This window comes from Nothoprocta perdicaria, unplaced genomic scaffold (assembly GCF_003342845.1).
Source record: "Nothoprocta perdicaria isolate Ctin4 unplaced genomic scaffold, notPer1 scaffold_72, whole genome shotgun sequence".
In the NCBI taxonomy this organism is placed as follows: Eukaryota; Metazoa; Chordata; class Aves; order Tinamiformes; family Tinamidae; genus Nothoprocta; species Nothoprocta perdicaria.
Window position 1 is genome coordinate 334,843 of NW_020455999.1, and position 24,970 is coordinate 359,812.

At 53.3% G+C, this 24,970-nt stretch overlaps 3 protein-coding genes across 4 annotated transcripts; all 3 read right to left on the bottom strand.

Moving 5' to 3' along the window:
* Positions 1–16,557: 16,557 nt before the first annotated feature.
* C1QB (complement C1q B chain) lies at positions 16,558–18,571 on the bottom strand. Its single transcript, XM_026051023.1, has 3 exons — positions 18,515–18,571; positions 17,680–17,852; positions 16,558–17,597 (listed from the first exon to the last, which is right to left on the bottom strand). Exons 2-3 carry the CDS (start codon positions 17,837–17,839, stop codon positions 17,023–17,025), a joined length of 735 nt encoding a protein of 244 aa, XP_025906808.1. The 5' UTR covers positions 17,840–17,852; positions 18,515–18,571; the 3' UTR covers positions 16,558–17,022.
* A 1,499-nt stretch (positions 18,572–20,070) lies between these two features.
* On the bottom strand, positions 20,071–21,823 carry C1QC (complement C1q C chain). 2 transcript variants are annotated; one of them, XM_026051027.1, is made up of 3 exons: positions 21,774–21,823; positions 21,229–21,418; positions 20,071–20,921 (listed from the first exon to the last, which is right to left on the bottom strand). In XM_026051027.1, exons 2-3 carry the CDS (start codon positions 21,407–21,409, stop codon positions 20,365–20,367), a joined length of 738 nt encoding a protein of 245 aa, XP_025906812.1. In that variant the 5' UTR covers positions 21,410–21,418; positions 21,774–21,823; the 3' UTR covers positions 20,071–20,364. The 2 variants fall into 2 exon arrangements, with proteins under 2 accessions (XP_025906812.1, XP_025906811.1); XM_026051026.1 differs by lacking the exon at positions 21,774–21,823 and having other exon boundaries at positions 21,229–21,427.
* A 769-nt stretch (positions 21,824–22,592) lies between these two features.
* Positions 22,593–24,683, bottom strand: C1QA (complement C1q A chain). Its single transcript, XM_026051030.1, has 3 exons — positions 24,628–24,683; positions 23,788–23,961; positions 22,593–23,662 (listed from the first exon to the last, which is right to left on the bottom strand). The coding sequence occupies exons 2-3, from the start codon at positions 23,948–23,950 to the stop codon at positions 23,094–23,096; spliced, it is 732 nt and encodes a 243-aa protein (XP_025906815.1). The 5' UTR covers positions 23,951–23,961; positions 24,628–24,683; the 3' UTR covers positions 22,593–23,093.
* Positions 24,684–24,970: the final 287 nt, after the last annotated feature.

Genomic DNA, 24,970 nt, shown 5'->3' on the forward strand with positions numbered 1-24,970 from the left:
ACTCTGCTCCCCCTGCCCTCCCGACCCGCTCCCTGGGGCTAAACATCCTCCTCCTCCTCCTCCTCCTCCTCCTCTTCTTCCTCACCAGCTCTCCTTCCCCTTCGCCCCCCCTGTGTGCCCCCTCTTGGCCCTTCCCAGGCACCTGGAGCATCCCATGGGAGCCCAGCGTGGCTCCAGGCCAGGCCTGGCCCATGGACATGATGTGTCTGCTGGGACAGACCGTAGGGTRTTCCCGATCCTCGGCACCCGTCTGAGTCAAGGTGGGAATGGGAATTGCCTCTTCGCCAGTTTGGAGCAGGTGTCATCCAGTTGAAAGCGTGGTTCCCACCGGGACTACCCCAGGAGATGCTGCTGAGACCTGCCTCCAGTTTGCTGCCCCATAGCRCTCCGTCCCATCACCCTGATGATAGACCTCCCAAGGTATCTGAGAACCAGATGGGGCCATCAGGTCCTGGGTGCCTGCCCTTGAACCAAAGCCTGCTCAAGCCATGTGGAAATGTTTGCCCAAGAAGCCCCCACTGCCACCAACTTGATGTCTCCTCCTCACCCTTTCTACCCTACTTCCAACCTTGCACTGCTCATTCCCTGTCTCCTGACAYGTCCTGCAGAAAGCGTGTAGGTATCTCTTCAGGGATGGTCACACCTTGCACGTGGAGCTCCACATGAGCTGGGCACCAAGCCAGCAGCTCCATGTTGGACCAGCAAGGACATGAGTGATACTAGACTTCCAACATCCTCCTTGTCACCTTCCCTCCATCCTGCACCAAGTCCATGCTAGGAGGGTCCACGGACATAGGCTGTGATCCAGGGAAGCACCKTGTGTCCTCCTTGTCCTCAACTGGCCACAGGGACAATGTGACTGGTGCTCCCCTTGCTGCCATCTGGTGACAAGTGGTGGCAGCACTGGGCTACACCAAGTGTGAACTGGTGCCGCCTGGCAAGACGAGAAGTGCTGCCCACCTTAGAAGCCATTGTGCCCATCTAGCCCTTGGACAGCCCAGTCAGGGCAGGTCTAACCCTCTTGAGATGGGAAAAACAACACCTTCTTCAGGGTTACAATGGGGCCACTTCAAACACTCCTAGATGAGTGTTTTTTAAATCCAAAATAAAGTTCCCACCAAGGCAAAGCCATGAACAGTGACATTCAAGGGGCATTAAAGCAGGTTTGGTGGGCGCACGTTCAAGGCAGCGTTTTTGACGTCCAGGCCAGCTCACAGGTAATGTTCCCTTGGCTCATAGCTGGGCAAAGGCAGCTTCCTGGTGCTCTTCACCAGGATAAAGCCCGGCCCCAAGGCAGGAGAGCTCTTTTGGGATGCAAAGGACCTGTTGCAYGCCTCTTGGTGGCACCTAGAACCATCAGCCTGCCCTTCAAGCCCCACAGGGAGCTGCCATCCTCGCTCGTCCCTGCATGCCGACACGAAGATTCCCAGCTCTCGGCTCAATCCCTCGGGCTCCTCGGAGCCTCGAGCTTCCCGGCTGCAGGGGCAGCCTGGGTGGAGGAAAACACGGCCGTATTTTTACAGAAACCGGAGTCTCCCGGCAGCAGCAAATCCCGTAAAAGCCAAAGCCGAGTGAAAAGCAGCTTCAGCTGTTCTGGCTCCGGCTGTGACGGCCTTGGCCCCGGGCCAGGGAGTTAATTCTGCCTATTAACTAATAGCGTAGCGTTGTCGGCAAAGATTCATTGCGAAACTTATGTTTTTAAGATATCACTTATCGTTTAAACACTTAACTCGTGATCCTCRAACATGCACAGGCACCATGTAGCCCCGCAGCCGTGCAGCAGATCACAGAGGCACTGCTTGGGGAGCCCGGGCAGGGCTGAGCCCTTTTGCCCATAAAGACTTGCTCTGGAGGATGGATTGACTGGATTGATGGATTGATAGACAAATAGCTTTTTTTTTTTTTTTTTTTTTCCTAAAGGAATTGCTTGGCCACTTCTTGGCACCTACATAACCTCCCAAGGGATGGAGGGATCTGCTTCCACCTTCTGGAACAGAGCAGCATTTCCACTGAATTTTGGTGGTCTGGGGGCAACCATGCAGGTGCAGCAGTGGTGGGGCCACGTGCTGCTGACCAGGGCCACCCCTACCACCCTCTGCCTTGTCTGGACAGAGCTAAACCAAGATAAGGGCTTTACAGCCCCTTTTGCCTCGCGAGGGGACCCGGCTGGTGCTGAAACGTGATCCTGGGAGCCCTTCTTGCTCAACCCGTTTGTCCTGTTGCAGGGAGCTGCGGCTTCCTCTCCCTTTCAGCTCTTTTCTTTTTTTTCCTCCCTGGCATTTCTTAGCTCATCTGTTGCTAAAGGAAAGATTCCTTCATGCTCCAAACTCTCAAGGTCCAGAAGGGAGGTGAGGATGGAGAAGGAGAAAGGAAGGAGGTAAGTGGATGGGGCGGGTCCATCTGATCTTCTCCAGTGCTGGGATCTCCAGGAAGGCAGCAGAGCCCTGCAGAAGTTTCAGGTGAGAATTGCATCTCGTAGGGAGAGCAGGAGAGAGGTGTGAGGGGTAGAAAGCTCCTGGGAGGACATGGGCTCAGGACCCTTGGGCTAAATCAGGAAGCCCAAGTCAACTGTTGGGTTGCATTAAAAGATCTGCAGAACATCGGCACTCCTAAAAACGAGCAAAACTTTTGAATTGTATCCATGGGAACAAATTAAAGGGAAGAGGCACTTTTGAAGTGCTTAAAATAGACCTAGGGGAATTAGGCATGAAATTTGGGACATTTGCTTCAACAGCTCATTTGAGGTCAGCTTGTAATGACAGAGCTGAGTGTGGCCAGGTAAACCCCACATTAGACACTGAGGGAATTATCCCATCGCAGTTATAGGGGAACCAGCTGTAGAATTAAAAGCAACTCAGGAAAAAAAATCTGCAAAGATATCTTGTCTGGGGTGGCAAACATGTCAGGTCTTCCAGAAAAAGCTGATACCAGAAATGAGCAGGTTTTATGCTAACAGAAAGAAAATAAAATATATCAGTAGAGCTTGCTAGATTAAATAAAAGCATAGGAATAATAAGGAAACTCCAAATCTCCAAGACGTAGAGAGATGCTGTAGTCAAAATGATAAATCATTTCTCTGCATGTTAAAAAATAGATATATAAAAAAGGGGATTAAAAGCTACAGCAACGAATAGGTGGAAGCATCACCAGCATATAATGTTATGAATGTAAATATAATGAGGAAGATTTGATAACTGTAAGACATGACTATCTGAATTTTTTTTTAAACTGTTATTATTATGGGAAATATTTTCATTTTAGTCCTTGATTATTTTATAGTTAGCCAGAAATAGTAATGTTAGAGAATAAGACTGCCCAGTAGGTAGCCTCTTAGGAACAACGGCCAGACGTTACACACTGACTGAGATAATGGCATGAAAGGGCACATGATTTAATTGCCATAAGTTTAAAGATTTGTAAAAGGAGAGGCTCTAACCCCTGTTATTTTGTGGCATAGTCCAAAAATCCTGCAGAAAATGGTTTTTTGCGTTGCACAAAGGGTGAAAAAAAAAGTGAAAAAATCAAAGTCAGGTCTCTGTTTAATACTAGAAAATTACAGAGTGCCATCCTCAAAATTGAGAATACTCCCATGGCATATAATAGGAGGCTGGGGAGAAAACTACATTATTTTCTTTTTTTTTTTGGTCATGACTGGTGTTAAAAATCGGAGTTTTGTAAATTGTTATGAAAGCCATGCAAAAATAATGTGATTTTATGGGTTAGCTTGGAAGGTCTCCTGAGCAAAATCCTTTGGAGACAGAGTAGGTTTAAGAAAAGGCAAATATAGGACACTATACACGAGTTTGCTCTGAAATTGCTCCTTTTTCCACAGAGATAATTACTGCAAAAGAGCTGACCTGTGGGAGGCAAAAGCATCTTCTGCAAAAGGAGGACAAAAAAAAAGAGGCATTTTCTGCAGGCCACTCCAGAAAGGGGCAGCAAGCCAAGGGCGATACAGTGGGATGTGGCGAGCAGTGATGCACAAACCAAAATGCCTCAAGACCTGTGGATCGAGGAGGTGAGAAGACACCAAGTTCTGTGCCTTATGTTGCATTAGAGGCATTTTGCATTTTTTCCTTGGGTGTGGGAGTGTCCGCTCCATTACGATTTTGGCTAAAATGTGATGGGCTGGAGCAAGTCCCGTGTTAGCGACTGAAGCGCGAGCGCAGCTGGAAGCCCTTCCTTTCTGGCAAATGCACGCACACGCTCTTCCCATTAACGTTTAGGTACTTATATATGTATTTTTTTGCTGAAGACTCATTCAAACAATAAACTTTGGCACTGAATTAACCAGTCCTGCCCTTGTAGGGTCTGCTCTTGTGGGCTTTTAACTCCTTAAGAGATGGTAGCCTGGGAGGCTCTGCAAGCAGGTGGAGATGTCTTGTGAGGTTTGCATTGGGATGGCAGCGGGTAACTAACTCACTGCCCTTTCTCCTGCGTGAGGAAAGGTAATCACAAGAAATTGGGGTGAAGTTTAGGTCCAGATTAAAAAGAGAAGGAAGGAAAGAGGAGGTTAAAAACTGAAAGAGATGATTCTTTACAGGGACAGGAGGTGAACTGTGGAACTCCTTGGCAAAGGATGCTGTATACAAAAGAAATTACAGGAATTCAAGTGGAGATTGGACAAGTTTTTGGAAGGGAGACCCAGAAAAATATAAACTACAGCAGGGCTCGGGAAATCCCTGGATCTGCATTTGGTTGGGGGAAGTCATCTGTGCAGATCAGCCTGGACTCTGCAGCCACTGACCTATTGCCTTTCTGTGATTAAGGCCCTTTTTGGGTGCACAGGAGCTACCGTGGAAGCTGGAGGCTTGACCAGGATTGTGACAACGCTGGGACAGAGTCACTGGACGTCCCTGTGCAACAACGTGGCACTGGAGCCTGGAAGAGGATCTCCAGCGTGCTCACACCGATCAGCTGCCAGCCCCCTTCTCTCAGCTCCAGAGACCAAGTCTGCTGCATCACATTACTCATCTCCAGGCTGCTATCAGATAGGTCTTTAATTTGCTTTTAATTAAAACAATTCCTTCTTTTTCCTTCCTTGCAATGGTTTACATGCTGTCTGGAGGGATGGGGTTGCCAAGAACCAGAGGGGCTACGTCAGCGTTGGGCTGAGGACCGAGAGGGAGCGCAGGGCACCAAGCCGGCGAGCAGAAGCGAGTGGAGAAGCAAGCAAGGTGACCATTCTGTGCACTTTGGTCAAAAGAGGATTTTCCTCTTTTCAGACCAGCAAAATTGTGTTTCTGTAAGTGGATGTTCCAGCTCACAAGGTGCTAAGTGTACGGATCACCACCAGAACTTAACCAGCCCCTTGAGGGCACATCCTAATAAAGCCAGCAAGCAACACCAAGATTGTCCAAAGCTTCCAGGAACTGCTTCAAAAGAAGAAACTGTCCTCGAGGTCAAGGAAAAAAAGAGAGAAATAAAAACATTAAAAATAAAAAAAAAAGTCATGCTACAGCTTCATTATATGGCTACACATGCTCCTTTTCCTCAGGCCAAAGAGGAAATTTGATGACAAGGGGTATGTTTGGAGCAGACACAAACACTAGCCTCTAGCACACAAGAGACTTCTGATTCTGGAAGCAGTCCTCAGAGCTTCGAAATGCCAGGTTTTACTAAAGAAATGGCCACAGAAGAGCCTCTAGCACATTAGGTTGGGCGGGTTTAATACAGGAATCTGCTCCCTGGGGGAACCAGAGAACCATTCAGGGTCCTGACACATAAAACTCAAGTTAAATACTTTGGCTCATCACCATCCATGAATCTTGAGCCGTGTTTGCAGTGCTGTAGAGGAACAGTTCCAAGACTAGCCTTGAAGTCAAATCTACCATCTGCCACATGTGCCTTTGGAGGAGCCCAAACGCCCACGTGAACCCTAGGAGCGCGGTAAGGATGCCTTTGCCTTCGAGCATGAAAGGCAAAGAGCTGAAGAAGATCAAGTGGGGTAGAGATCTCCCACTGCTGCAGTGAAGGGCCCTAGTTCAAGAACTGGAGGACTGGTGGGAGAAACAGAGCRGATCTCTCCCAAATCCCAGCCTTTGGCAGGTTTCCTGCTAGCTGGACATCCCTGGGTGCTGCTGCAAGCTCTGCAGTCCCCAGGACAGGTGACAAGGACGCTGTCAGCTCCGAGATGGCCGTGGGACTGCAGCAATGTAAGGGGTGGCATCAGGAGATGTGTGGCTGTGCTCAGCTGAGCCTTATGAGTGTTGCAAGTGGGCTGCTGGACTGGAGACCCCACAGGGATTCCCACCAACACTTCTGGGCTTTGGGCTTGTCTCATGGAGACCAATCTCCCCAAGCCACRAACAGCAGGTTTGCAGCAGGGAGCAGTTCTGCTTGCAGCACCCAAAGTTATTCGTACCCCACTGCAGCAGCTGCGTACAGATGTTGCCCCAAGCRGGACAGCTGGGTACGAGAGAGGAGGGAAGATGGGAGCAGGACCCTCAGTGCTGCCACCGCTCCCAGCACTGCCTATGGCCCAAGAGATGTCACCTGAGGACGAACTCTTGGAAATAACGGAAATAGTGGCACAAAGCCAGCATATTCTGAAATATTCTGAATATCTGAATATCTGAATATCTGAAATATTCTGAAATATGTTTGAGCACCAGGATTTTATCCTGAAAAAACAATAACCAAGACTGCAGGGCTATGTTGTCCCTTTCTGGGAACCCGCCTGCCTTGCTACTCAATGGGTGGCACTGGGCGTCTGCAGGGAGGTGAGCGCCGGGATTGCATTGTGAAACCTGCTCCTCGGGGACTGTGTATTAACAGGATACGCTCGGCGGGTTGACAGGAAGCAATAAAGTAATTCGGAGGCGGCCGGGTGAGAGTGTGCGAGTTCCTGCGTCTGTGCTAAGTCGCGGCGTCAGATAAGCAAACGGGGCAGCCCCGGGCACGCGGAGGGCGAACGCTGCCAAAAGGGACGTGGCCAGTGCGGTGACGGGGGGCAAAAAATCCCCCAGGAGCTGCCGAAAGCCCCCCAGGCATTGCAGGGGGGTCAGTGGCCTGGTTTTGTCTCTGTGAGCCCCAGTGCAGCACGCATGCTCTGGTGCAAAGCAAGCAATGCTCGGCACCGAGAGACCCTCCCAGCGCGCGCTCGCATGAGACCAGCCCCCGGCCTTATCGGGGGCTCCAGGAAGAAGCTGCTCCTCCCAGCAAAGCCAGGCCTGGAGGAGGAAGGGGAGGAGAGAGCCCAGAGGAGGAATACAGAGYGCGGTTGCAGGAGCTGCAGAGCAAAGCGCCGGGCTGTCGCTGCGTGAAGCGAGGCAGGGAGCTGCCAGAAACCATCAGGCAATTCAGGAGGAATCACATGCACTAAATGCTCGTTAGCATTTTTTTAAATTCTGTCCACTTTCATGGGCTGGCCCCTAGGAGGAGAAGTTTGCAGGGCTTGTTTGTGTCCCTCTTTTTGTGCTTGCTGTTTGTGTCCCTCTTCTTTCCCACCMTGAGTTATTGCCCCGTGGAAATTCCCGCTGCAGAAGCTTTGCAGAAGTGTCTCGGTGCTTGATTGACACTGAAGACACCTAAATGCTGTGCTAAATGCAATACTCCGTTTGCCACCATAGGCAGAAGAAAGTCCAACACGGATATCTGATGCATGTTGGACTTCTTATACCATGTGTTAAGGACTCCTCGCTCCATAGACAGCAAGTAAATGCCCCTTGCTGTCCCTTGGCAATGGATTATGCCAAAACATTATCTCCTTCTTAAGTGTCTGATGGTGCCATGCACACAGAGGGCTCCTGGTGGACCGAGCACGGGTCCAATACGTGTTAGGTACTGCTGCACCTGGCCAAGATGATGCTTTATGGAATGTGCTCATATCCAGAGCTCAATCCTCATTAGTTGGTAATTGCAGGTTCCAAAAGGTGTGCAAAGGATTCAGAGGGCTGCAGCAGCCCTTTTCACTCCCTGCTTGCTCCCTAGGACTGCTGCTTCAAAGGACATTTATCTACCAGGTCTCTCCCATCTTCAGAGAGCTGTAAAAGGGAGAACATTTCCTTGCTCTATCTGCATTTCTTGGTGACCTTGTTATGGCTGAATGCATCGGTCGTAGCACATCCCTGTCTGCACGCCTCTCCGTGGGGAAGAGCCAAGCGGAGCGTGTGCAGGGGAAGAGGAGGAACGTAACGACGGCCGCCCATTGGGAGAATAGCTCTACGGTCTAGGGGAGCACTCCTCCACTGCCTGGAGATAGGTTTCTCTGCTAGGGAGGAACAAAATGCAAGGGAAGTAAAAGATAGCTGAACTGAAGTGAAATGTCATGTGTGTTTCTCAGATTTGGGGAGTTTGGAGGCTGCCAGTAGGGAGCAAGGAGGTCTGGGACAAGGGATAAGAATATGCAGCCTTCGTGGGCTCTTTTTGATCCTTACAATGTGCAGGTTTAGTTGTGAGAAGAGGAATCACCTAAAGCTAAGCCAAGTCCTTTCTCCAAGAGCAATTACAATGGGACAAGCTGTGGGTACCCTTTGGGGGATCTGACCTCTGCCTTTGGATATGATGTCTTATAATGCACATGGTGATATGGGTTCCAACATATCCAACAACCCCTCTCCTGGATTGTTGGATAGAGGAGCTCTCAGGACTGATGAACTGTGAAAGTGTAGGTGGACCTATTCCGTAGGTGGACCTATTCCATAGGTGGACCTATTCCATAGGTCCTGCTTGGTGCATGGCAATGAGGGACTGTGCAGAAGCCAAGGGTTTTGCTCTCTGCCTGCACATACTTCACTCCCCTGGGTCCATTGGCATTGCCATTGTATAGCCCAGTCCAAAGGACACTGATGGTGTTCTTCAACCCAGTCTTCCTTCCACGTACCCGCTCCGTGAGAGAGGAAGGCTACCTCGCACAGAGGAGGTTGCTGGCTAGTCCTGAGATGGCCGTCTACCAAGGTAATATCTCCTGGAGCTTGATGGGTATTGCTTCTGGCAGTGAGGGAAGACTCACAGACCTTTCCTTCCACCATTCAACGGGACCAGGCTGTGCTAGGGAACCAACCAGCCATCTGGGTGTGAGAGACAGTGCTACAAACCCGGGTCACGCAGCGGGCAGCCTGTCGAAACGGTGTCACTCAGCAGACTGATGTGGGTGTCCCATGGTGCCTTCCAGGCAGACTCCACCAGAGATTCTCTCCAGTCCATTGCTGTGTGTGTCTAGCACCATCTCAGCCTGGGGAGTCACTCACTGTCACATTGACCTTCATCTCCCTCTCAGCACAAGGAATTCCCTTACCTGTTCAAGAGTCATTTCTCAGCAAAGAGAACAGGATTCCACACATAATGGAGGTACTGCGAAGCTCTTAGCTGCTGCAATCTGCCTCCGACCACGGGGTTCTGGAGCTTCCCAAGGGGAAAGGGCTGCCATCATCTCCTGCCTGCTCTCTACAGCCATGTGCTTCAGCGATCCCTCTGAGTAGGACTGCCCTACTCCTTGGGGTCCTGCAGAGAGTAACCAAAGAGACCTCAGGTATCCCAAATCTCTGCTTTTCCATATTTTTTCCCACCCCTGTACAAAATCCCCACCCAGCTGCAGCAGAGTGATGTTCTCCCTGCACATGACCCAACCTCATCACAACAGAGTTGGAAGGAGTCCTGGAGGACTGGCTGCAGGCCACCAGCAAGGAAGGACCACTCCCTGGACTCAATTTGCACCAGGCTAGAAAGATATACAAGCAGTCTGAACTACAGCAATTAAATAAATCTTCAGCCTGTATGAGAGGGAACATCACGTCTTCCCCATCTTCCCATACTAAGCCAGTGACATCACCAGACAAGCACATCGGTCCTGAAGACTTAGTCTTGAGGTAGGTTGCTTGGATTCATTTCCATCTTGTGTCCAAGCAGTCCTGCAGCATCCCAGTTCTAGGCTCAGGTCCTTATACTGTGGTCCCATAGGTCCCCTCTGGCTCTGACAACTGGTAGCTTCCAAGAAGTGTCCAGCAAGTCTTTCCTGAGCCCCAGAGAGCTTCTTAACACAGCAGGAGTTGTGCATTTCTCAGCAGGGCCATAACATCCTGGTGTAGCCAGGTTCACGTGGCTCAGGGCACCTTCAGGTCGGTGTAACCCGCATGAACGTGGTGGCTCTGCATGGCACCACCTTGCTTCAATCCCCCAACTGGAGTCCCACCACGCGTATCTTCCACGCACCAGAGGACTCCTAGGGGACTCCTCTCTGCATTGGGGTGGAAAGTGCTGCTCGCCAACACAAGGCACCCACATTGAGCACTCAGCCCCCCTTGCAAGACATCCCCCTTGCTTCTCCCGGAGCCACGTTCCCCTCCCCCTGCACGGTGGGATTCCCAAGGCCCCCTCCCCGCCCGCAGCGCCGTGCTGACCGCGGGGCTGCGCGCCGGCGCGCCGCGGCCTTTTCTTCCCTTTCATCCCATTCGGAGCCCCTGAATGCGCCGCGCTCGCTTTGGCCGAGCCGAGGGAACCCCCGCGTCCCCCCGCGCCCAGGGCAGCGCTTCCCAGCAGACGGGATAAAAAAACCACGSCCGGAGCCGAGGCCCTAAGAGGATTTGCGAGCGCCCCTTTCATCGCCGGCCCTTTGTGTGCCGGGGGACGCCTCCGCATCGCTCCTGCTCCCGGAGGAAAGAATGTGCCCAGAAGGGCCGCGTTTGTCCCCCTTGTTGCAGGGGACCATCCCACTGGAGGTGCCCAGGGCCCCCGCGTGAGGACATCTCGCCCCGCTTGGGAAAGGGCCGTGTGCCGTTCCCTCCCCTGCTTAGCCTAGCCCTGGGAATAATAATAATAATAATAATAATAATAATAATAATAATAATAATAATAATAATAATGTCTTTTGGTTGCATTTTAATGTTTTTGAGCCCTGAAAGCCCAGCCCTGTTTCTGCCTCCCCGCTCTCGCCCCTCCTCGACAAAGCCACAGGGTCTGGGATGCCACCGTGGTCCTGCATGGGAAGGAGGACCCAAGCACGCTCTGCCGCTGCTGCTGTTCTCCAGAACCCCACCCGGGTGAGCCCAACCGGGCTGGCAACGTTGCTTTTCCAATGACATCTAGTGGCAAAGCTCGGGAAGAAGAGAAAATGTTGGCTGGATTTCACTGGCCAGAGTGCAACCATCCCCCACGGTGACGTTTTCRCCCTTTGCAGCACAGGAGTCCCCAGGGGCTCCTAAATGTCCAGCAATTCACCCCGAAATGCGTGCTGCCCCACGGCCACCCCGAAGGACACGTCAGGATTGGAAATGGAAGTGGGTGCCAACCTATCTGCAGCCCTCGCTCAGGGACACGCTCTGGCATGTCTGAGCTTGCCAGCTGATCTTTGTTAAATAACACACAGGTCAAGAGAACTTGTAATCAGGTGGAGCACATGTCTCTCAGCACCCAAGGCAGCGAGGGGTTTGCAGCAGCAAGGGGCATCTGTGGTGGCAGGATGACTCCAAAGCTACTAGCAAAGGTCCCTCACCCATGGTGAGGCCTTCTCTAAACATGTCCATCCTAGCAAAGGTCCCTCACCTGTGGTGAGGTCTTCTCTAAACTTGTCCATCCTAGCAAAGGTCCCTCACCCGTGGTGAGCTCTTCTCTAAACATGTCCATCCTAGCAAAGGTCCCTCACCCGTGGTGAGGCCTTCTCTAAACATGTCCATCCTAGCAAAGGTCCCTCACCCGTGGTGAGCTCTTCTCTAAACATGTCCATCCTGGCAGGACTCACCATGTGTGTGCTCCCCTCACCTGTGCAGACTCCCTGGTGTCTGGGAGCATTCAAGCCTGAGCGTCCCCACAGCCACGCTCCTTTGTTTTTGGTATCCCCCATTCAGTGAGCTTGTTGGAGACTAGAGACACCATGTGTCCATCTTACCTGGCTCATATTGTAGACTCACATGCTCTCAGGTAATAGAGGGAGTTAAAACGTTTAATTCTTTTCTTTTATTTTTAGTGGTGTTAAGCTCAGGTCCCACGGCACAAGAAGATGTGATCGCAAAAGTCACGATCCTTTAGGAAACCAGACCAAAAAGCCCTCAGTATCCGAGGGATCTAATTCATTGTGGGTGAATACTTGAAGCCAGGATCCTTCATTCTCCGGCCACAGAACAAAATTTTCTTTGCGGTGAAATCCCCATTTKTTCAGACCAAAGTTTAGTTTTAAAGAACTCTTTTTAGGAAATGCAACTTCTGAAAGGTATTTTTCTCCAGATGCTTTAAGTGACAGGCAGTCCTGCTTCCACCTGCCCAAGCRAAATGTCCTCTGGACCTTGCAAATGGTCACCTCTTGAGAACAGCCTTTCTTGTCTGCATTTTGAGACACCCCTGCCAGGAGCAACGTGGGAAAAGGCCATCCAGGACAGAAAAAATGCAAAGTGTGGTGCAAAAACTTCAGCATTGTGTGCTGATCTGCCAGCTCTGATGGTCAAGGCCATAAGGGACCATTAACCCCTAAACCTTCTCTTTACACCCTACCTCCTGGAGAAGGTCAGGGAAGAAGCGATCCAGGGAGGACATGTCTGCAGATGCTTTCTGCTCGGCTCTGGGGATGCAGAAATGAGATGGATGAACACAAGGCTGAAGAAYAGAATGATGGTTCTGCACCAAGAGCAGCCACAACCTCCACCAAAACTCCCACCTGTGTCAAGAGATGGTGCTAAGTAGTTTTCCCCACAAGGTGTGCAGCTGAACCCCATTACTTGATTGAAGGTGAATCCTGCAGAGCTGCCAATCAGTGAAGAAAACCTGGGGAAAAATATATATACATACACAAAATATATGTATATATGTGTGTGTTTGTATATATATATGTATATATACATACATACACATACATATATATACACACATGTATATATATAAAAAACCCAAACCCCAAACAGTACCAGCTGTCTTTAAAAATTAAATACATTGAATCTCGGATCACAAGCACTGAAAGGCGTTAATAATAAATGGGTCATGCTTCTGGCTGCCAGGGCTCAGGTTGCTTGGATTCTCCGCTGCAGGTCCTCGGGGTCATGGATGCACAGCATTCAGACCGTGTTCTTGGCATCCCCGCAATGCGTTTTGCAAGGGAAAAGGAGAAGACCAAAAAAAAGGAAAATGGGGGGTGAGCAGAACCTGGCGAGTACGTCGGGGGGTTGTGTGGTGATGAGAAGCTCCATCACCAAAAGGACAAGTCATGCAAGGCCCTGCTCCACATGCCAAGAGGAGTGTGGCCAGGAGGCCCTTTGGYCTCTCTGAGCAATGTCACTGCCAGTGACCTTCCCAAAACCAAGGGATTTGTCCCTTTGGTCACCATTGCCTTCAGGGACATGTGAAGGCGACTTGTGAAGGACTATGAGCTCCAGGACAACTCCTAGCTGCAGCCTCCTAAATCTCGCACCCAGGCAGGCCCTGCTGCTGTGCGCTGCAATCGAAGCCCAGACGCCCTGAGCCAGGCTTGAGCCGGGAGCTCCGTTTGCAGCGGGACCAGTTCCTGGGCGACGCTGGGGTTTCCGAGCGGCCGCCCGCTCCGGCGTGCGCGCCTGGGCGACCTGCCGCTGCCACCGTCGCCTTGGTGACTGCACATGCCAACATCTGCAGACAAAAGTGCTCCTGGCACAGAATGGGGACAGGAGGGAGCGCAGCGTGCAGCCGGGGCGTTGCTTTCCCGGCCCGCACGCTCGCCACGAAGCTGCTTTGCAGGCTTCAGGAGCCCAGCCTGGGCTTCTTGGTGAGTCGGCCAGTGTGGCAGACTTGCAGATAATTCCCCTTGAAAAAGCCAGGTGGGTGTTTCAGGTATGTGTCCACGCGCGCTTCCCTGCAGAGACCCTCCCGCAGCCTCGCAGCCGGTGCAAGGCCGTGCAGCGCAGCATCTTGCTGTGCTGCATGCTCCTAGCTGCCTTTTGCATGGCGTGGGGTCCTTTGCAGGTAAGTGCGGGGTGGAAGGGCAACAGGAGGGTGCTGCAAGCAATGCTGGGCTCCTGCGGCCCACCGTGAGCTGCCCATGTGCTCCTTTTCCCCGGTGCACCAGCAGCGCACGTGGTCTGCGTGCGGTGCCTATGGCTGCTACGTGCTCTGCGTACTGATTTGCATGAGCGCTTGCCTCTGGGTTTGTGCCGTGGCTGCATATGTGATGGGAATAGGGCTTGTGGTGGCATCTCCGTGGAAAAGTAGGTGCCCCCGCCATGCAGCGTCTCACTCCTGCATGTGCATCTGCAGGGGCAAACTGGACCTGGCTACATCCCCTACGGGGCTAAGGGTGCAGGCAGGACCGTGCCTTGCTCTCCCTCAAATCTTCCCACATCCCATTCCTGGCTCCTCCATCTGCCGGGAGACTCTGCTCCTTTGCGGAGGGAGAAACAGAGCGGAAAGAGCCGGGCCCGACGTCAAGGAAAGCTGTGCCCGTAGCGGAGCACAGGCCACGCTCCCCATCCCTGCCCGTCCCCATGGAAACCCGCTCCTGGTCCTGTTGTAGGTCACTGGTGGCTGTTGCAGAGCCAGGGGACAAGCGCCTCTCTGCAATGCCTCAGCAGGGCCGCTGGGACTGCACCTCTTCCCCTTTTCCTAGTACCTGTCCCGGGAGAGCTGGATGTGCCCGTGCATCCAGGGCTGGCATCGGGCGGGATGCTCCTGCAGCCYGGCTCGGCTGCTCCTTCCCCTCCCGCATTCCCTTCCCAGCACGAGTGCCCTCAGTGCTCCGTTTGAAGCTAATTCCGGCTGAAATCTGGTTTGCTTTCTGAACGTTGCTGCTTTAAATTGGAGAGATTGACCTTGGAGCGGGAGGTGACGTGCAGATGCACATCAGCAGCCCGGCGGGGCGGGCGGCGGGGGCCGGCGGGGGGGGTTGCCTTGCTGAGCCGCCTCGGGGACAGGCCAACTATTTTATGAGTAATTTAATATCTGGAACACAGACTTTTMATTCCCGGAGATCTGCTGGGGAAAGAAAGAGCCTTTCTGCAGCCCTGGCGAAGGCTGTTCCTCATAAGGAGGCAGAGCAGCAAGAAGGGCTGGGACTTAACCCTTGGGTGGCCAGGGCTGAGCAGAGCCTCCACAGCTCCGAGCCTGGACACAAAGGAGGTGGGAAAAGTGGGAATTCCAGTGGAGCTTGAGGCAGAAGAGAGCTTGATCCAGGTGGCTCCAGGCTGATGTCAGGTGAAGCCCCCTGCTCAGGACATGCACCCCAAAATGAGCCACCCCACAGCACGTGGGGATGGAGCTTGTGTGTGTGTTGTGGAGACCATCATCAGTCCTGGGATGCTGATGGTTAAGAAATGCTTGTGGATAGCTCAGCAAGGTGCTGCTGGGGACGAGCATCCTTGTGKCTATGGCCTGGGAGAAGAGCTTGGGAAGCAGAGGAGCGTTTTAAGGAGAGGCTGGACCATGCAGCCACCAGAAATCCCTTCCAGCACTAAATACCCCCTCTGCTATGTGCTTTGATCTCCCTGCTTAAGCCTGGCTTTGCATGAATATGGATAGGTGCTAGCACGCTGCATTGTACCGGGTCCTACCTGAAGCCTGGACTGGAGCTTCAGCATAGAGGAAAAAAAACCCCAAACCCTAACAAGATGATGCAGGAAAACAACATCCTGCAATGTTCTTGCTGATCTCTGCTCTTATACGCCTTGGAATAGGAAGGCTTTATTTCAAATCCTATCAAATCTCTATGGATGTTTAAGGTCTTTGCTTCTGGTGAGCTTTGGGCCAGACTGATTCCTTGTTCTGGAGAGGATCCCAAGCAAATGAGCTTCCTGCTCGCTGCCTTTAGTGTCACTGGAGACCATGTGCTGGTGTCTGTGGGATGGGTACCTGGTTGCCCATCTCTGCTCACTGAGGCCCTTCAGCTTCCAACCCRGAGTCTACGAATCTTCTGACTGAGGCTGCCACTAGCTCAGACATTAATTTCAGAAAGAAAAAACAAGTCCTTTTGCTGAGGTGCCCCGACAAAGACCTTTACAAAAGTCCACATATATTACATCAAGAGGACCCACAGAAAGCTTCACGTTCAGCTTACTCGACCCTGGTTTTTKCCTGCAGAGCTGCTTTCTGCCTCCAACCTCTCCTGCTATGTAAGGCTGCCCTCCCAAAGGTGACAGGCTTTACATTGATCTCCCTTAAATGTCAGCGGGTTCCTGCCCCGTGCKTTCTCCTGCCTGTCTGGGATGCTGCAAGCTCGTGCGCTCCCAGGCTGCGGAACAAGGATGCTCTAGCTGGAGCTAGCTCAGTCTCCAGTGCCACCTGCCGGTAAAACAATCCGGATCCGAGCCGGAGCGGGCAGCTTGATGGTGCTCGGGAGGCCCTAGGGACTGCTAGGTCTACTGGTGACAAAGCCACCTCTGGCAGGGAGCTCGGCTGAGCTGGGAGGTTGTTGTCACCCCCCACAAGGACTAGGACAGAGGAGGTGTCCCCCAGTCCTAGCAGGCTCTGTAGCACGTCACCATCTCCAGGGGCTCCCCATGCGCCTGGTATCGCATGTCCCCAGTTTTCTCACTCTGTCCCCACTACTAGAGACCACGCTTCCTTTCTTTTGGGGTCTTTCTCCAYGTAGCTCTGTAAGGAGATGCATTTACTCAGGGTGGTCTGCAGCAGGAATTGCATTTATTGAGCCTAGTCTGCACTCTGGTGTAGAAGAAGGAGGAGTAACCTGGGAGGTGATGAGCTTAGCCTGGAGATCTGTGTTCTTCAGGTAGTGTGGGCATCAAAGTGTCCAGCTGTAGCAGAAGACCTGCTGGTTGCCAGGCTTGGCTTGGGAAAATGTCTATGATCCCATTGCATTTGCTCCTTGCTKCTCTGGCAAGGAGCAGGCCATTCCTGCTTCAGTCCTTGAGCCAGCAGACTTAGGTGCATGGTGTGTTCTCTCCCATCCCTCCTCCATAACAATATCCAAGAGCTGGGAAAGCCCCAGGACCAGACTCTGAGATGGTGAAACATGGGCACGAAGGAACCAGCAGCACAAGGAGCTGTCGTTTCATGAACCCCTTCGAGAGACTCAAGGCACTGCGTCTAGAGCAGAGTTACCTTCAAGGGAGACCTTGGCAGAGGTCAGTTGCAGGGAAGGGGCTGTGGAGGGGGTGCAGGTGGTGCCACAGCAGGCTAAGCCTCAGGGAAGATCAGGAAGCCAGAGAAGATGCTGTCAGYGCCTTCAACACCCACAACGGAGTTCTTCTCTGTGGGCTCCAGCCAGACGGTCTCTTCAGCTGCCAACTTGAGCACCACACCACCCGTGGTGACTTGGTAGCTGCTTTGCACGAAGTCACAGAAAGTCACCACCTTTTGGCCCTTGCTGCCACCCCGGCCCTTCTTCATGTTGATGCACAGGTTGCCTTTGGATGTGAYGTGGTAGGTGAAGTAGTAGATGCCGGGGATGCGGCAGGTGAAGCGGCCRTAGCGGTTCTCGTAGTGGTTGTTCTCGTTGGTGATGATGCGATCGAAGCGGATGGGCTGCTCCCGCCGTGGGAGGATGCTGACTGTCCTGGCAGCTGAGAAGGCGGACTTCAGAGTGGCCTTGTGGTCACCAAAGTCCCCCGGGAGCCCGGGGGGACCCACGGGGCCCGGAACTCCCTTTGAGCCCATTGGACCCTTGGGGCCGACCTTCCCAGGGTACCCTGGAGCCCCTGGCTCTCCCTTCTGCCCAATCTCTCCTTCATCCTCCACATGGCCAGGGGGACCTGGAGAACAGGARGAACACTGTTAACCTGCAGCATGGTGGAGCTCTGTGACCCTGCAGCCTCCCCACAACCCCCTCCTTACCTTGCTCCCCCTTTTGTCCATTCTTTCCATCCAGGCCATTGCTGCCAGGCTGCCCCGGTGACCCAGGGATGCCTGGGATGGTGCCGTAGGTCTTGCAGAACGTGGCGCTTGTGAGCTGCCCACCAGCCAGGCAGATGAGCATCACGCCCACGCTCCGCATCTCGCTCTGCCTCCTGGAACAGAGCAGGACACTGCAGTGCGGCCGATGCTTCAGCAATGGGAGGGATGGAGCCACCACTCCGCACAGCTCRGAGGAAGAAGACCCAGAAACAATCTTCTGGCCTACGGATCAAACTATGGACCAAATCCACCCTGCTTCTGGTTATAACTGGACCAGACCCTTCGAGCATTGGAAAGCCTTTACCCTAGGGAGGAACAAGTCTCTTTCAGCTCTTACGTTGCAGTGTACAAGTGCCCGGAGCCTCAGCTGCACGAGTGTTGGGAGCACCAGGGAAGCGGGAGGCTGTACGTGCTGGGCTGGGCTGCAGGAGGAAGAGACTGCAGGACCCCTCCGAGTCCCAAGGGCTCTGTGGGCTCGGAAATTCCCCAGCCCACCCCAGGACCACCACATGTAGGACCAAAACCTTGTCCAAAGCCACTGGGCCTCATTACCTTCCCTTTCTCTCTTCCYTTCTTCTCAGTGGAGCTGGTGTCCCAAACAGAGATCTCCATCAGCTCCAGCAGCTACTTTCTTTTCTGTCCCAGGCCACAACAATATATTTGTTGCTCCTCCAGCAACCCCATGCATAGGATGACCACATTCCTGGTGCTGCTGGATTCCCCCTGCGCTCTTTCCCGAGGGAYAGGGCTGGATCTCAGGGTGGTTCACTCTTACCTTGAGCTGCTTGCAGCACGAAGTGGGAGATGGAACAGGGCACGCCAGAGTCCTGCTTGGAAATGGCCCTGGAGGGAAGCAGAAGTTTGACGCAAAGAAAGTGTTGTGAAAGGATCTGGCCACATCCCCACATCCCTTTTTTTTTTTTTTTTTTTTTTTTTTTTTTTTTTTTTTTATTTTTTTTTTTTTTTTTTTTTTCCTTTCTTTAAATTATCTTTAGCTCCTGTGCTCTCTTCACTGGCACTTTCATATCCCCTACAAGTGCTACCTGCCAGCTCAGCAGAACATGAAGTCCTCGGGCAATGCCCTGGGGCCCTTCTGGCACGCAATGCCTCTGGGGCCTGTCTAATAACAGGCTTGCCATGSGGAACACTGGCCATGAGATCAAGGCAAATTATGGGTAGTCCTTCAAGAGGTCCTTTTCTCCTTTTATGTAGCACTTGCATAAATCCGTGTCATTTCTGTTGAGCATAAYACAATCATAGTGGTGAAATTGTGCAAATCAGACCATCACTGTGGTGGAAAACAYGCTCCTTCTTTGCTACCTCACTTTTGCACTTCAGCCCCTTTCACTTGTCTTTGTCACAGATCAAGGCTCTATGACAGCAGTTCTCAGAGGAGTTCTGGAGATGTAGAAAGGGATTTTGTGAGCATCCTTCAGGCTTCTCCACATGTATCTGGCTCTGTTTGGGAGGTTCCAGCAGTTTCAGAAGACACAACTTGTGGCTCATCTCTAGGCAGCTCACTGGAGCACTAGGTGCTCACTGGAGATGACAACATAAGACACCAAAGAAGAACCATCTCCCAAGGGTATATCCACTAGCTTCCAGCAGCCAGGAACTGAGCATCCTCTGCTTGGATGTTGTGGATATCCTRCTCAACCTAGCTAAAGTCTCTCAGGTTTGCCCTGAGGTTGGACCCCGTCTCCACATGTGCACTTCAGTGCTGAACTCCTGCTGACTTCAGCACCATACATCTCAGGCATATTTCAGTGCTTGCTCTGAGCAAAAAGTTTCTCCCCAGGTAAGACTCTGGTGCCTTACACTGCCTCATCTGGGGTGGCAGAGCCCTTCATTTGTGCTCTGAAACCAGTGGGGTGGACAGTGGTGAGATTGGGGATGTCCCAGTTGGAAATCAGTGGGGCGGTCATTGGTGAGACCGAGGATGTCCTATTTGCCTTGGCTGTGTGCTTTGCTGTGTGGTTTGTGGCTTTCTGTAAGCAAATTGCACACACCTGGGCAGGAGGGGAACCCCACCAACTCTGTCACCAAGAGCCTTGGGCATCCCATGGGCTGGAGCTGTGTGTAGGGTCACAGGAATTGTGTCCTACACCAGTAAAGCAGAAGTGGGGTGATATACAGTGTCTTTCTCTCCCGGAGAACAGCCTGGACACCCAGATCTCTCTCATACACTCATACATACATGCACACATGGCCTTCTGTCTCCTTMCAGTTATGCATGGACTTTCCATGCAGAAAGCCAAGATGTGAAGTTTAAAAAAAATGATACTGGGCCAGGCACAGTGGGGAGAAATTTTATTGACTCTTTCCATAGCAAGGTCACAGCAAAGCGCCTGCTGCCAGCCAGCTCCAGGCCGCTTGGCAGGGTCAGCAGGTCCTCAAGAGTCTGGTAGTGTCCCCATGGGCACAGAGGTAGCCAAATGTTCTCAGTATTCAGCCCACTCCGTCCCCAGCCCAGTTACTGTGGCCAGCTTCTGGGGTTGGCGTCCTCATTGGGTCTTCCAGTCTAGCAGGCAAACTTTGCAGTGGTGAAGGCGTTAGCAGAGACGYGACAGCATTTGGAGGGCAAGGAGAACAGCTTGGCACGCTATGGTGGGATCTAGCTGTCCTCTAGTCCGGGAAGAGCAAGAACCCTGAGAAGATGCTGTCGGAGCCACTGATGCCCACCATGCCATTGTAATCGTTCACCTCCAGCCAGGCCTGGTCCCCACCTACCAGATGGAGGAGGATCCCACCCGAGCTGACCTGCATGGTATTGGTCTTGTGGTCACAGAAGCTGGCCACCTTCACTGTGTTCTTGTAGAGCAGGACACAGAGGTTGGCTGACAGTGAAGTGTGGAAGACGAAGTAGTAGAGGCCAGGCAGCTTGCAAGTGAACTTGCCCGTGGTGGTGTTGTAGTCATTGTTCGTGTTGGTGATGGCGTGGTTGAACACCACAGGGACGTTCTTCAGGGGGTGCATGCTTGTCTGCCTTGTCACTGAAAATGCTGACTGGTGCTTCTGCTTGTAGCTGCCAGTCATACCTGGCTCTCCAGGGGGGCCCATCCCTCCCGTGTCTCCACGAGGACCAGGTGGACCAATGGGGCCGGTTTTGCCTGGCAAGCCGGGACTGCCTGGTTCCCCTTTCATACCCTTGGGTCCTTCAGTACGAGCAATGGCTGGGATGCCTGTTGGGTGGAGAGGAATCAGACAGCATGTGAGGAGAGGCGCCTGTACCCCCTGCTCTGAGACAAGGAGATATTCCTCTCTCCCACCTGCTCTCCAGCCCCAGGAAAGCATCTATGCTCAGGAACYAAGAGAGAAGCTTGGGGTTTCTGGCTGCCCTGTCCAAACTGCCCTGGGCAGAGGCTCTCCACAGCAGAGATCCAGCTGCTGGATGCTGCTCTCCAYGGCCCATTCTGGGGGCCCACATGTCCCAGCAGATGAGCAGCCCCCCCATATTAACACAATCCCCCTCCTCACTCACTCACTCACCTGGCTCGCCTTTGGCTCCCTTCAGCCCATCCCGGCCGTCCTTGCCTGGCATGCCCGGCATGCCTGGTAGACCTGGAGCCCCATAGCAGTTGTGATTAGCTTCTGTGGTTACTGCAGCCCCCAGAGGCAGGAGAAGGAGGGTGAGGGCCAGACCAAGGTGCTCCCGAAAACTCTGCCCCATTTGGATGCTCTGGAACATGGAAAGGAAAAGAGAGCATGAGAGGTGGCTTGGAGACCACAGGGTTAGTGAAGCACCATGCGGTGAGGTGTCTGGGGTAGCCAAGGAATAAGGCTCAGAGCACCAGGGGCACCTGTATCCTCTGGAGACCTCCGTGCTCAGAGTACCAGGGGTTCTGTATCCTCTGGAGATCTCCCAGCACTAGGTCTGTCCCTGTAGAGCAGGTCATCCCCCTGGCAGATGTGCAACCAAGGTGCCCAGCAGTGCCTCCTCCTCCTCTCATTCCTCACAGCCTTGCACCATGCTGCTTGCCTCCCTCTCCCCGTGCTGCTCACCCCAGGGTGATGCACCCCACTGTATCTCTTACCTCTGGTGGGAGGAGGACGCGGGGCACAGGGTCCTGCACAGCCAAGAGCTCCGGCTGCTGCCAGTACTGCCTCCCAGCCCTGCCGCCTCTGCAACACCCTCTTGCAGGAAGGTTCTCAGTTGGGAGATGGCCCTTGGGCAGCTGGATCCCACCCAAGTTTCACATCCTTCTGCCTGAAGGATGTGACTTCCTCTGAGCAAGCACTTTCTGGCCTGTCTGCACTCCTCAGCCCCTTCCATACTGCTTATTTTTTCCCAAGGGAAGGGCAGGGAGCAAGGTGAGAACTGACCTTGGAACCAGCTCTGGATGCAAGGAGAATGGCTGGTGCAAGCCCTATTCAAGGTCAACCTGGATGGGTGATTTGGGGATGATAGGGAATAAGGAGGTGACMAAAGGTGTTTCTCCTCCAGAGTTTTTGGTCTGCTCCCTCTCCGGGGTACCCACTGGTCTCACCCTGAGCTGGAAGAAGAAGAGCCTTTATAGCCCACTAGCCACCCTAATCCCCTGGCAACCCGTTGGTGACACACCGGAGGACCACAACTGTATTTCCCATGACCAGATGGCCAAGAAATGTCCATGTGGGTTAAGCCTGTGTTCTGCCACCTGCATTCACTCCTGCACAGGGCAACTATCTTGGTCTGACTGGGTAAAACCATATCTAGGCTAGTCCTGGAGATYCCCCCTTCTCCTCCCTGCATGTGCCGGCTCTACTGGTGTTCCCAGCTCCTGGCTGCCGCTCTTGGGAAGTGCCTGGAACATCAGTGGTTTGGGAAAGGTGTGTGAATAGGAAAGAAAACTCAAGCAGCTGTAAGGAAAGAAGGGGTTTATTTGTGCTGGCAGGAAGGACGTGAAAGGCAAGGGTGGCCTCATGCCAGAAAGGCCTTTGCAAYGGCTAGCACAGCAAAGCGGTGGCATGTGGTGTGTTCCCGTTCAGGAGCAAAGAGCTGCAGCTGGGGAATGGCCCAGGTGACAACCGATCCCTTCTTTCATGGGATCTCCAATTGCAGGTGCTGAAAGGGCTGCTGGTGCTAAGAGTCCTCTTGACCAGCTCCAGCAGAAAGGCAGGCTCAGCACAGCCTGGAGGCCAAGATCTCACTGCGTCAGTGGTCTCCTGCAGCCTGGTCACCTTGTGATGCTGATGGAAGAGAAGTCTTGGAGCAGCAGCAGAGTTCATGGCTGTCCCCTGTGCTAGGACAGCCCCAAGAGCCACAATGTAAACCCACCTGCATGCACCTGTGGAGCATGAGAACATGCACCCTTGTGCGCAAGCCATACTCCAGTGCAAAGCAGGACGGGTCCAGCCTGGGAGCTGGTGATCCCTCAGCCCATTTGTGGGAAGAGCATGAAGCCGCTGAAGACACTGTCTGCCTCGGAGCYGCTGTAGATCATGCTGCCCTTCAGCGGGTCGGTGGTCACCGAGACCTTGTCACCCGCCGCCAGGCTGAGCACACTGCTGCCTGAGTTCACTTGCAGGATGTTGCGAGCGTTGTTGTCACAGAAGCTGACCATCCTCTCCCTGTTCTTGGTGATGCTCAGGCAGAGGTCTCCGCTGGAGATGACTTGGTAGGCGAAGTAGTAGAGGCCAGGTACTCTGCAAGTGAACTCCCCGGTCTGGGCGCTGTAGGAGTTCTCCTGGTTGGTGATGATGTTATCAAACACAACAGTGTGGCCCCGGGATGGTGGGGATTTCCTTGAGGCCGAGAAGGCTGGACGCGGCTGCTCCCTGATGTTACCGGCCTTGCCCTTGGCCCCCTTTGGCCCTGGCTCACCTGGGAGCCCAGGGGGTCCGCTTGGGCCAAGGTAGCCTTGGTTTCCTGGAGTGCCAGGGATCCCTGGCTCACCTTCATCCCCTTTGGGTCCACGGATGCCAGTTCTCCGTGATGGCTTCCCTGGGGAGAGGCAATGAAGAAGCTCAGTTGGCACCATGGCCGGCACATCTGGCATCCCGTAATATCTGCTCCAAAAGCCCATGATGCTCCTACCAGAAGGCCAGAGGTTCTCAGCACTCCCTTACCTGGCTCTCCCATGTCACCTTTCTGCCCTGGCCTCCCGTTAAGGCCAGGCACGCCGGGGAGGCCGTCCTTGCCATCCGGTGCCCGACACACACTCTCCTGCAGCCAGGCAGTGCCCAGCGCTGCCAGCAGCACACCAGTGGCCAGCCAGAACCTCAGCTGCATCTTGCCCCTCTCTGTGAACACAAGAACAGGGGGGACTGGGGATGGAGGCACAAAACGCACGTGCATGCACCAACACACAGGCACACACCTCTGACCAAATCTCTGCTTTGCAAAGACAAGCATTGGGCCTAAGGGTATCTTCTCTCAAAGCCTGTCGGGCACGGATGAATAAAAGAGCAACCAGAGGCTTTGCCCTTGCACCACATCTCACCACGTCCTTCTCAGTGCCAATGGTTTAAAGAGCTGCATGGGAAATTTGCCTCCCCAGGGGTGTTTCTCTAGCCCTGGGCACCCAGGCAGCACCAAGAGCTGCTTTCAGAGAAGACTCAAGCCCTGGGGCATCAAGGAAAATGCGCAGGAGCAACCCAGGCAGGACGTGGGCCCCCAGGACCATCCCACCACCCTGGGGGAGTCCAGCCCCTGCAGAGCCAGCACAAGGCAGGGACACGCAGGAGGAATTCAGATCTGGGAGAGATGAGGGACCTGCTGGGACCCCAGACCTGCCCCAAAGCCCAGGGTGCTCAGCCCTGCAGAGCCCAGAGTTGCCCACAGCCATGCCAYGAAGAGAGGATAGATATCACTCCCACACCATCTCCTCTCCTTCTTCCTGGGGGAGAAAGAAAGGGACAGGTCTGGAGTGGCAGAGTGACATGCTATGGCCCTTTAGGGTGACTTACCTTCTTGCCAGGCCGGGGACAGAGCACTCTGAGCAGRCAGCTCTATTTTCTTACAGCACTTAGCAGGAAATGGGGAGGAAGAGGAGCAGGGTGTGTGGGGGGGTGCACTTGTGTGAATGACAGTTTGCCTGACTGGGGAAGAGAAGTGCCGAGTTTCACTTCTTTGCGCAGTTCCCSTTTTGACCCACGCTGAAGTCCTGGTGCTGCTGGACATCCCTACATGCCAGTGAGGATTGGCTTGTTCAGCAGAAATGCTCGGCCTCTTGCAGATCCCTAGGGAAAAGGATCCCATGCTGACCAGCAGCATGGTGTCCTCCAGAGTAGACACGATCTTGCATTTGCA

Bases quoted from the DNA above. Each gene is read 5' to 3' on its own strand.
- C1QC (XM_026051026.1), bottom strand. From the start codon at position 21,427: ATGTTCCAGAGCATCCAAATGGGGCAGAGTTTTCGGGAGCACCTTGGT. The intron at 20,922-21,228 runs GTGAGTGAGTGA...TCCACCCAACAG, and splicing joins GGGAGCCAAAGGCGAGCCAG to GCATCCCAGCCATTGCTCGT.